The sequence below is a fragment of the Myotis lucifugus genome, unplaced genomic scaffold (assembly GCF_000147115.1).
Source record: "Myotis lucifugus unplaced genomic scaffold, Myoluc2.0 scaffold_3, whole genome shotgun sequence".
NCBI classification, from domain to species: domain Eukaryota; kingdom Metazoa; phylum Chordata; class Mammalia; order Chiroptera; family Vespertilionidae; genus Myotis; species Myotis lucifugus.
In genome coordinates, this window is record NW_005871051.1 from 9,978,668 (window position 1) to 9,991,328 (window position 12,661).

General features: G+C 36.6%; 1 protein-coding gene across 1 annotated transcript in view; it reads right to left on the bottom strand.

Moving 5' to 3' along the window:
- Window positions 1–211: 211 nt before the first annotated feature.
- NDUFS1 (NADH:ubiquinone oxidoreductase core subunit S1) overlaps window positions 212–12,661 on the bottom strand; it is a 25,954-nt gene continuing 13,504 nt past the window's right edge. The window contains exons 13-19 of the mRNA XM_014464451.2: window positions 12,000–12,129; window positions 7,722–7,882; window positions 5,908–6,062; window positions 3,944–4,119; window positions 2,962–3,096; window positions 2,789–2,861; window positions 212–1,635 (exon numbers count right to left, since the gene is read on the bottom strand). Coding sequence (XP_014319937.1) covers window positions 1,544–1,635; window positions 2,789–2,861; window positions 2,962–3,096; window positions 3,944–4,119; window positions 5,908–6,062; window positions 7,722–7,882; window positions 12,000–12,129 — 922 coding nt within the window. The 3' untranslated portion in view covers window positions 212–1,543. The remainder of the gene's footprint in view (window positions 1,636–2,788; window positions 2,862–2,961; window positions 3,097–3,943; window positions 4,120–5,907; window positions 6,063–7,721; window positions 7,883–11,999; window positions 12,130–12,661) is intronic.

Consider the following 12,661-nt stretch of genomic DNA (forward strand, 5'->3'; position numbering starts at 1 on the left):
CAGTATTTCACTGACTGGGTTGACCTTGACCAAGTTACTTAATTACTTTGAGCTTTAGTGAAGAAATGTTTTTCTTTTAAGAGATACAATCTGGAGCTTATATTAGACATGACTTTCCCTTACAATCAATGGAATTGAGTTTATATCAGAAAAGCAGAAAGGAATAATCAGGAAAGCAGAAAGGAATAATAAAACAAAAGGATTCTGAACGTGAATTTTGAAAAAATTTAATATAGCTTTAGATTACCTCCAAGATTCGCTGTAAAATTTTTCCTTTTTGTTTTGACAATTAAAAATTATGAAAGCTATTAGTTTATTTTCTATTACTGGAAATTTATCTGACTTAATATTATACATGGTACTAATATAATGAATATGAAACATCAATGAAGACCTACATTATAGATCTCTTCAGACCTCCCTCATTCCCGGTGGGTGTATGTATGTGTAATCTATTATCCAAAGAAAAATGTCACATAACCACCATGACATTATATAAACAGGTACAAGCGAATACAGAAAAATGTGTTACCCATTAAGCTCCTCAATACCAATTCTTAGACTATGCATCAATGGCAGGGAATTATGTGTAGCAGTTAACAACAATACATTTTGGAGTCAGACAGAACTCAGCTTAAGTCTGACTTTTTTGTTGTGGCCTTGAGCAAGCTACCTAATATACCTGGGCTTCAGGTTCTTCACCTGTAAAATGAAATACTACTACCTCATAGGGTCAGAGCAAGGACAAAACAAGTAATACATGTAAGCTTAGTGGTTACTTAGCACACAGAAAAAGTTGAATAACCATTAGCTATTGTTATAATTTTCCAGGATACATACAGTATATGATTATGTATTTTTTCTATGTACCCACCCTGACAGAATATTTAAATCTTTATTTTAACAATAAAAAAGGGGGTCCTGCCCTCGCCAGTGTGCTCAGTGGTTAGAGTTCAGCCTGCACACTGAAGGGTTACGAGTTTGATTCTCGGTCAAGGGCACAAACCTGGGTTACAAGTTCGATTCTGGCTCCAGTTGGGGCTCGTGCAAAGGCAACCAATTGATGTGTCTGTCTTACATCAATATTTCTCCCTCCCTCCCTCCCTCCCTCCTTCTCTTCCACTCTCTTTAAAAATAAATGGAAAAAACAGGTGAGGATTAACAAAAAAACAAAACAAATTAAAAAAGGGGTCCTAATGGAAGCTTTGCTTCTTTAACCCATTTACAAACATAAATGACCTATAAAGATAAACAAAAATTCATATTTTAAGGATTTTCTTTGTATTCATCACAAAGACTATTAATGCTTTTACATGAAAAAGCATCAGTGTACATGTTTATTAAACTATTTAATGTTTACACACAATACATAAACATTCTTGGAAGCTCCAAGTTCTTTGATGATTGCAATATTGTTTTCAAATAAGCATGATAGAACCTTAAATATTACATCATTCAGATTATTTTTTAAAGAGAGAAACCTCTAAGAGATCACTCCAACATAGTTGTCCATTAAGTATCTGTAGCAAAACTGGTAGATGTTTCAGCATATGGATGGTTCCTCTACTGCCTGGGCACCCTCTGTGACAGCTTTAACACATTTGGCCATTGTCTGTGAGGCTCTGCTAATTGAATCTGAAAGAGATTTTAAAAAGTTGGACTTTGATAATACAACTTTAAAAAAGCACATAGTAAAACTCTGTTTCACATATTCAGGAACAAAAAAAAAGGCTATATAAAATTATACAACTATGTGTAAATTTTGTGAGATCAACCAACAAATTCAGAGGATAAGCCCCTTATTAGCTAAATGCTTTTAATAAGTATTCCTAGGTGTGATTAAATAATTACATATAGCAAACAATGTGCCAGTATACAACAATTAAACATATTATAGAAAAGCATTAAAGACTGGAAAAATATGTGAATATATACTGTAATTGAAAAAAAGGTCACACAACAATGTGTATTAAAATGCATTCAATTGTACACTTTATGGGTAAATTTCATGGTATATGAATTACATTTCAACAGCTATAAAAAGCAAACAAAAAACTCATAGTAACTGAATAATCTGTTTTTGTTAGAATAATATATGTATATATCCCCAAGTGATTGGCCAAAATGTTAAAAATAAATATAGTTATTTCTGAGTAGTGGGGTCATAGTGAGTTTTTCTTGCTATTTTTAGCTTAGGCATATATTCTACAATGAATACAACTTTTATAACATAACTAAACATCCTATTAAAAATAATCTTAGATATAAATTGTACCAAAAAAATTAAAATATACTCCTACTTGCTTTTAGATATAAAAAAATGTTTAAATCATCTTATCAAGTACCTCATAACCTAGATGTTATATCAAGTGTTGTAAGATGTGCAGTAAACAAGTTTCAGTTAGTCTGCATTCCTTAAAAACATTCCTAACCCCTTCCATCAGAAGCACCATTTAACATGTTTCACCACTGAAGTATTTTGATTCTTCTACTGTAATTCTCAGGAAAACTTTCACAGAAAAACTCTCCCTAAATTGCTACACAGTGATACTAAATACAACAGTAAAATTTTATATTTAAAATCTGTTAACTTTTCCTGCATTTTCAAACTCTGCTTACATTTTAGAAAAGGGAATTACAGTAAAATCAGAAAATATGAATTATACCAGTTCTGATGTTTTAAAATCTTCAAAAATTAAAAATATTAAATACTAACAGGTTGTAATCACAATGCTGAATTATTCCTTACCACCTTTCATACTTGCCAGTCATGTTGACAATTGCATACCTGTCATATAGAAGTCTTTTATTGTTAGCTGAGGTGGAACAAGAGGATCAGCAAGTAGTTGCTGGTTCACTAGCTGCAAAAGAGGAGTAAGAAATCAATAATAGTATTAAAAAGTACTACTGTTACACTGAAGGATACACTATTATGAAAACAGCATATAGGTAAGTTTTTACCTTGGAGAGCTCACTTGATTGCTGGAAATAATTAGCTCCTTCAACATCATCATATCGAACAAGATTAGGAGAGACTTCTTCCAATCTGTTCCTTACTTGATCCAGAGTATCATATGGAAGAGTTATGCCTGCTATCTATAACATATCAGGACCCAAAAGTTGACATAAAGCTTTAATACTTAAAATTTTCAAATAATATATTGGTGGGCAAAAGTAGGTTCACAACTGTTTATATGAAAAATAATGAATAAATAATAATCTCTCTCTATATATAAGGCTAATATGCAAAGAGTCCCCTCGGGAGTTTGACTGGGAGTTCTATTGCTCACTATGATGTGTGCTGACCACCAGGGGGCGGCATGGAACAAAGGAAGGCCTCGCCGGCAGCTGGAAGGCCCCAATCAGCCCTGATCGCTGGCCAGGCCTAGAGACCCTACCCGTTCACGAATTTCATGCCCTGGGCCTAGAATAAATGCTGTGTTGCACATACAACTGTAAACCTATTTTTGCTCATCCCTGTATGTAACTGCGACTATGGTGAAATATACAGTACTACTGAAAATCTACTGGTGTCCATTAGTGTGTATATTAAGCAAGGGGGTAAGAGGGGAACACAATTGTAAAAAACACTGGTAATCCATAAATAGCTGTCAGTACATTAGTAATTTATCTTTAGAAAATAGACTGATTATGAAATAAATGATTGGAGATAATGCTATGCTAAAGGTGACTGCTTGTTATTGATCATATACAGCTTATAAACAACTGTACATTATTTTAAATCTCATGATTCTTTTTGTAGTAAAAAGAGTTAAAAGAAATATAAGTCAAAAATTAAAATACCAATTTCAAATTTCCATTTTTTAAACACATTTTCCCTGTAGAGATAATTCAAATCATCTTTGCATTACAGACTTGGGTCTTCCTTGACTTTGAAAACCATTCTGACAAACTAACATGTCAAGCAACCAAGAATAAATACCTCCGAGAGGGCTCTTAAAATTTTCCAGTCTTCTCTCGCCAAGCCAGGAGGGGTCACTGCTACTTTAGTCTGCTGAGCTCGGCCCTCAGTATTGACATAAGTAGCAGACTTCTCTGTGTAAGCTGCGCCTGGGAGAATAACATCAGCTATAGGAGCTCCAACATCACCGTGATGTCCTGTGAAAAGATGGAAAATGGCAAACAACATTTTAGTAAAAAACTGATTAGGTACTATTACATGAACATAGTAAACATTTTTAAAATTATAAAAGTGTTTTAAAAATAAAAACAATACAATACTGAAACACTGGAATAAAGATTAAAACCAACCTTGCCCACAATTCAACTTCCTTCCCAAAGAAAATTACTGTTAAAGTACCTGATATGTATCTTCCCAGATTATTGTTTGCAAATACACAAATATGTATCTCATACACATATATAGTGACAACTAGGTATATTATTTCTCTTGATGATTATAAAGTGAAAATGCTCGGATGAATTAGTGAAATTTGGTAAAGTAGACTGTGAAATGGTGGAGAAACAAAAAGTGTACAAGAATAAGACAGTAATAACACTGAAAAGGGTATATACAGAGAATTATAAAAAATAGTATAATGAATCACTAACAGTTTAACAAACTGTTGGGGGGGAAGAAATTAAATGAAGAATTATAGCACAACATATAAACTTTGATCTCATTTGTGTACATGCTTGTATGCATAGGAAAATGTATGAAGCATGCAGATCAAAACCACAATCACCCTGGCCGGGTAGCTCAGTTGGTTGGAGCGTCATTCCCATATGCCAAGGTTGTGGGTTTGAGCCTGGTCAGGGCAAATACAAGAATCAGCCAATGAATGCATAAATAAGTAGAGCAGCAAATCTCTCTCTCAAAATAATAAAAATTAAAAAATAAATTACTTAACAAACAACAACAAACCACAATCAATAATTATCTCTGGATAGAACTAGAATTTGAGTTTATGCATTTTGGTTTAACTTTATCAAACTAAAGATACAAACTACTTCCATGAAAAGCCTATTGTAAATTTATGGTGTTTATGTGTAAAATGAAGTGGAAAATTATGTAATACTTTTCTCTGTAAAATATCGAGAAAACTCTGGACTCCATTTATTCCAGGGAAACTTGATTTCATTTCATACAATGAATGAGAGTTCAAGAAAATGAGTCAAATATTAAAAAAAGCCCAAGGAGCACTATTAAATATGATGCATTAAAGTCCTGTAATACAGGACTCATGATTTTTAACGTTTTTAAATGGTTTCTTTGAAAAGCTGAATTTTAATGTTATATAATATCTCATTGTATAAATAAACCAGAATTTAACCATTCCTATTACTAGGAGCATTTAGGTTTAATTCTGTTATTAAATCACATCAAGTAATAATTCTTAATAGCAGTACCAACTATCTATACTAATAGAGGAATATGCAAATTTTCCAGGGCACCTTCACGTAACAACCAATCAGCACGTGGGCAGGGGCAGGGCCACTGTGGAGAGCTCTCAGCACGCCTGCGCTGGGGTTCTGAAGGGTGCGGAGAGGAAGGGAGAGCAGATAGGCAGTTAGGGGGATCAGGCCAGGAGGGGAGAGCAGTTAGGGCCATCAGGCTGGCAGAGGAGCAGTTAGGGGCAATAGGCAAGCAAGCAGGTGAGCAGTTAGGAGCCAGTGGTTCTGGATTACAAGAGGGATCCCGGATTGGAGAGGGTGCAGGCTGGGCTGAGGGACACCCCTTCTCCCTCCCCCCACCCCCGTGCACGAATTTCGTGCACCGGGCCTCTTAACAAATAAAACCTGTAACTTGGTTTTAAAAATACTGGGAGGGTGTGTGTGGGAAACTCCTGAATGGAAAATATTCAATCCACTGAATATATTGCCAAACAGTTTCTACAATACACAGTGTACTATTCTCTTCTGTTTCTGGTGTCACATGTTACTTACCTTGATAAATAATGAAACAATCCTTTGGCAAATCCTGTCGAGTGATACAACCTCCATCTGCTCCCAGGAGAAATAACACTTTGGGAGGGTTCTTTCGAATTGCTTCCACCCCAGGCTTATACCCAAGGTCTAAAGCAGCTACTTGGCTTGCAATCCTGTAGAATTAGGAATTTTTAGCATAAGTACCATGTTTCACTATAAAAAATTAAATGAGCCCTGGCCGGTGTGGCTCAGTTGGTAGGAGCACTGTTCCATACACTGAAAGGTCAAAGGTCAAGGCTTCCATTCCTAGGTTGCAGTTTCTATCCTCAGCTGGTCAGGGTGTTAACGGAAGACAACTGATCGATATTTCTTTCTCACATTGATGCTTTGCACTCTCTCTCCCCCTTCCTCTCTCTCTGAAAATCAATGAAAATATCCTCAGGTTTAAAAAAAAAATTTTAATGTGATACCTAAACCATCCCTCACCTTTTTTATCCATTTAAAACAGATGTCAAAAGCAGAAACAATAGTCTTTTACTTTTAAGAATGGCTAAAAAACAAACAAACAAGATGTCTAGGCCACTGTGTTTCTTCCTTAGCTAATATTTAATGAAATAATTTTGGAAGCTTTCTGCCAATTTCAATTGTTTTAAGTTGATTCTTATTCAATACAGTTAAGCCATAAAACACATGATAAGCCAAACACAGTAAATTAGAGAAAAATGGGTGATTTTGAAAGCCAAAAGGGATAAATTTAAACACACTCATAAAACTGTAATTCAGAGAAAACTATAATGAATACAATGGTGTATGTCTTTATGGAATTTTTTTCTGTGAACATATATAACTCTTATAAGCAGAAAATAATCTTTTAAAAAAGATAGATGTTTCTCTCTCACACTGATGTTTCTCTTTCTCCCTCTCCCAATTCTCTCTCCAATCTATGGAAACATATTCTCTGGTGAGGATTAAAAAAAATTCATAGCTGAATCCTTTGCAGAAACTGACCAACTGATCCTAAAATTCATAAGGACTGCAAAAGACCCAGAATAGCCAAACCGATCTTAAAAATGCAAGTTGTGCCCAGGCAGCGTGGCTCAGAGTGTTGACCTATGAACCAGGAGGTCACGGTTTGATTACTGATCAGGACACATGCCCAGGTGTGGGCTCAAACCCCAGTGTGAAGTGTGGAGGCAATCAATGATTCTCTCTAATCACTGATGTTTCTCTCTCTCTCTTCCTCTCTGAAATCAATAAAAATATATTTTTTAAATTATTTCTAATAACAGGAAGAAATTTTTATTTGGTAATAAGAATCTATCAAAATGAGGACACAAAATTGTATGCACAGTATGATTTCAACTATATTACTTTACACGGGAAATAAAAGACCAGACAAGAGTACACCAAAATAGCAATAGTAATTATCTACAGATAGTGGAATAAAGAAAACTTTTATTTCATACTCTTTTTTCTCTTTCGAAACTGTCTTAAACTTGCATTGTTAATATACTCACCAAAAAACTTCAGATATATTCTCAGTAAGTTAGCTTACACTTTCATCATTTAATCAGACATTGCAATTTTTGCAACAAGTTATACTGATTCAGATTTTCAAGATTTCTCAGCACTTAACTGCAAATTTGGATATTTTAAAGTATTTTTTATTATCTTGGGTTTTTCTCACAAAGAAAGTAAAGGTTTCTATTTCATACCAGCTAAGATAATGTTTTTAAATATTAAGTTGTTTGTAAATCTAAATGTGACAATGTAAGACACTTATACACAAAATTACGTGAATTTTATATTATGTAAAACAATACTCAACATACCTATGTAGGATATTCATAACTTTCCAATCACCAGCAACACCACTGCTCATCCGAATCTTTTGAGCAATGCTGGAAACAGCTGCAAGAATCGCTGCCCCATCATTTCTTTGGAGCGCAGAACTACCTAAAACCACCATAGGTTTTTTAGCTTCCTTTAAGACCTATTAAAAAAAATTTTTGTAACTTTTATGAAAAACACATGAAAACTAAACTTAACCAAATCTGAATCTACAATATGTTGTCCCCAAGTTTAGTCAACATATAGACATACATACAGCCACAATTAATCACATTGCCAATGCTATGTGAAATGATTAAACAAGTACCGTGAGATAAAACAGATTTTCTCAAAGTAAGCATTGGGAATCAAAATCCAAGCCAAACAACTTTGGTCAGGAAGACTGAGTCAGAGGGATTGGGGAATGTTCCCGACAGATTCCGATGGTACTGTGTAACAGGAGAAACCATGCTAAGGTACCATGTCTACTGTCTTCTGTCTACTCAGCAGGTCCCAGACAGGGAGGAGGTGGTAGGGAAAGCAATGATCGCTAGATCCCAATGCAGTTTGCTTTCAAACATAGCAACTTCCTGAATGCCAAGAGCAAAGGAAACTACAGCTTTGGTAGAAGATGAAAAAAATTAGAAGTAAAGCTGTAGACTACATAGCTCACTCTCCTGCCCATCCCTCTGTTTCATTCTTCAAAAGACAGCTAGCCCTAATCAAAGAATCAGCATGAGAATTATACCTAGATACTACAAAGAGGAGGATATTCATTGCAAGAAGAATTTCCCAAGGAAATGTGAAGAGTTCGGAGAAAGTTTCAATAGCCTCAAAAGATGAAAAACACACTTTTATCGCACTTAAAAAAATAAGATTTCAGCCTGTCCTGTGGTGTGTGGCTCAGTGGTTGAGCATCGATTGACCCATGCACCAAGAGGTCACTGGTTCCATTCTCAGTCAGGGTACATGCCCTGGTTTCTGGATCAATCCTCAGTGGAGACCATGCAGAAAGCAGTCAGTCAATGTTGATGTTTCTCTCTCATCAATGTTTCTATCTCTCCCTTTCCCTTCATATCCCTCCTCCCCCCAAAAAAAATCAGTAAAAACAAACAAAAAGAGTTCAAATAAGTGACATAACAGAGGGTATAATACAATAGATTTTCATATCAGAACTAAGGAGAGAACTGGAAGAGAAATTAGATATGAACACCATTCCAGAAACAATAAAATAAACAAAATAAAACATGACTGTAAATACAGGAACAAGAAAGGCTATAAAAAATTATATAAAACAAACTGAAAAAGAACAAAAGAACTAAGGAAAAAATGACAGAAAAGATAGAAAAGGAGATCCAATATTTGCATGGTTAAGAGTTCTTGATGAAGAAAACAGAATTGCCAGGCAGGTGTGGCAGGCTTGATTCCCAGTAAGGGGCATGCAGAGGCATCTGATCAATAATTCTCTCTCATCGCTGATGTTTCTTTTTTTAAAAAAAAAGAAAAATATATGTATATATATTTTTTAATTGATTTCAAAGAGGAAGGGAGAGGGAGAAAGAGATCTACACTAATAAAAGACAAAGATGCTAATTGCCCGTACCTTCGCTACACTCACCAGCCAATCAGAAGAGTATGCAAATTAACCCAACAAAGATGGCCGTTAAATTTGCATACTGCAGGCAGATCCCGCTGCTGCACCGCCCTGCGCAGGCGGCAGCGCGATCCCCAGCCACTGCCCGCCCCAGCGCAGGATCCGGGCCTGCCGTGAGCGACCGGGGAAGACGGGGCAGGCACCGCGGAACTGGGTGTGCCATCTGCCACCAGGGGAGCGGGCCTAAGCCAGCAGGTGGTTATCTCCCGAGGGGTCCCAGACTGTGAGAGGGCACAGGTTGGGCTGAGAGACCCACCCCCCCCACTGCCAGTGCACAAATTTTTGTGCACCGGGCTTCTAGTAGAAACATAAATGACAAGAAAGAATCACTGATTGGCTGCCTCCTGCACACCTGCTACTAAGGATGGATCGAGCCCACAACCCCGGCATGTGTCCTTGACTGGAATAGAACCCGAGACCCTTCAGTCTTCAGGCCAACACTCTATCCACTGAGCCAAATCAGCTAGGGCTCATCATTGATGTTCCTATCACTTCCTTTCCCTTCCTCTCTGAAATCAATAAAAAAATATTTTTTTAAAAGGCACACGTTTAAAAAAAAGAGAGAGAAAATAACTAATCCTATATAATAAAAGCCCAGAGACGAATGGCTGAACGACCAGAACAACCAGTCGACCAGTTGCTATGAAGTGCACTGACCACCAGGGGCAGACGCTCAACGCCGGAGCTGACCCTGGTGGTCAGTGCACTACCACAGTGGGAGCACTGCTTGGCTAACCAGGACAAGCAGCTGCTCCCACAGCGGGCCGATCCCTGCAGGCCACGCCCCCCCACCAATGCACAAATTTTGTGCACCAGGCCTCTAGTTATATAATAGAAAACATACATTGAAATCTATTATAGAAGCAAATTTTCCTGAAGAACACTGAATCATCTCCTGGGGCATAAGGATGAGAACTAGAGATAAAAGAGGGCTACTTAATATTTTTTAGTATTTTTGATCACTGTAATCATGGTAATGTTTTTCCTCCTTAAACAAATAGGGCTTGGCTGCTTTGTCCCTTTGACCCGACTGTCTTCTTATTTACATTTGAGGCTATAAATGAAGCAATCATCTTGGAACCATGAGAGGAGGCTCACACAAACACATGAGTGAGCAAATGCAGCGAGGATAGCAAAGCAAGAAGGCCCCTTCCTTGATGACATCTTGGGAAACCTGTATCATCTGTCAAACTACCTACCTCCAGAACCATTATGAGAAATAAAAACCCCTCCCACTTTTAAAATAATCACACACACACACAAATTCTGAAATAAAGAGAACCTTGAATCTTCAGACTGAAAAGCACACCTCCTCAGATAAAAAGTGACAGAGAACCACCATTAAGACACTTTCTGGTGAAGTTCTTAACTTTCAAGAAAAAAGTATCTAGACAGGAAAAAAAAAATAGGACAGGGCTGGGAGAAAACAGCTCATGTCAGACTTCTCCACAGTAACAAGTGTTTATGAAGTTTAGAGAAGAAAAAAAGTGTGACCCTAGAACTTTATATCCGCTAAGGCTCTCTTCAGGAATACTAGACATTTTCAAGCAAGCAAGAACTCAAGGGATAGTGCACCTATGAGACTCTCTTTAAAAAATAAGAAATGAACAACTATAATCTACAGACAGCAAGGAAATGAATATTTATGAGGACTCTAGTAATGAAAAAGGTCATGTAAAAGAACTGGTGAAATTTCTTTTTTTTTTTTTTTTTTTTTTTTTTTTATATATATTTTATTGATTTTTTACAGAGAGGAAGGGAGAGAGATAGAGAGTTAGAAACATCGATGAGAGAGAAACATCGATCAGCTGCCTCCTGCACACCTCCTACTGGGGATGTGCCCACAACCAAGGTACATGCCCTTGACCGGAATCGAACCTGGGACCTTTCAGTCCGCAGGCCGATGCTCTATCCACTGAGCCAAACCGTAAAAGAACTGGTGAAATTTCTTTTAGGAATAATAACTTGCAATAAAGAAAGACTTCATTGCCCTAGCCAGTTTGCTCAGTAGTTAGAGCATCAGCCTGCAGACCATGGGTTTGATTCCTGGTCAAGGGCACATACCTCCAGTCAGGGCGCATGTGGGAGGCAACCAGTCAATGTATCTCTCTGACATGGAAGTTTCTCTCTCTCTCCCCCCCTGCTTTCCCTCCCAATTTCTCTCTCTAAAGATCAATGGAGGCACCCTCTTAGCGCAGCAGGCAGCGCGTCAGTCTCATAAAGATCAATGGAAAGATATCTTTGGGTAAAGATTAAAACAAAAAAAGAATAAGAAAGAATTCATTGAAGGTTAAGGTTTAATCCTTTCAGTTTCACTTCAATGTCTTTTCTGATAATTTCAAATAAAATTAAACTCCAGTAAATAAAAACAGCACATATGATATCACTTCATTTTTGTTTGTTTGCCTGTTATTCATCTATCTTGCTCTATATATGAACAGAGAGATGATAATAATGTATTACCAATACTTGTTTGGGGTGGTAGGATTTTGAATTTTTTACTTTCTTCCATGATCTTGTCTATATCGCTATAATTTTTAACACTAATCACATAATATTACAAAAGCAAGAAATTTTAACAATACTTAAAAATCAGTAAGTGTAAATACATATAACTTGAGAGTACCTGGCTGAATGGATGGGTACCTGAAGCAATGTCTTGAAGAATTTTGGGAGAATCTCCCAGATGGTCATATCTGTAAGTGAGATCCACTTGGCTGCCTATAAGGGCCACTTTTAAGTCATTATGAAGCCAGCTGAAATAAAAACAGCAAAGTTTTTAGAGCTAAATTACTGAGCTATTGGTCTCATTAATGCTAGTGTTACATGTTATTTATATTACAAAATGTTAAAAGCACAAAAACACTAGCAGAACATTTAACCTTAACAGATATAATTTATTGTGTACCTTTCAAAAATAAAGTGTTGTAAAAATACACACAAAGGTAGTCAATTAATTTTCTGTGTCAGAATGCTATCTGTATAAACCAGCTATAAACAAAGACTAATTTTAGAATAAACGATCCGTAGTTTTTATTTTGCCATATTTACACAACAGAATTATCTCCTAATTATCCACTAAAGCTATTTAAATATAGTTCATGAAAGCCCTGCCGGGTGGCATCATCTGGTACACCTAAAAGGTTGCATGTTCAATTCCCAGTCAGGGCATATACCTAGGTTGCAGGTTTGATCTCCAGTTGGGACACATATGGGAGGCAACCAATCCATGTTTCTCTCTCACACCACTATTTCTCTCTCACTCTCTCTCCCTTTCTCTCTCTAAAA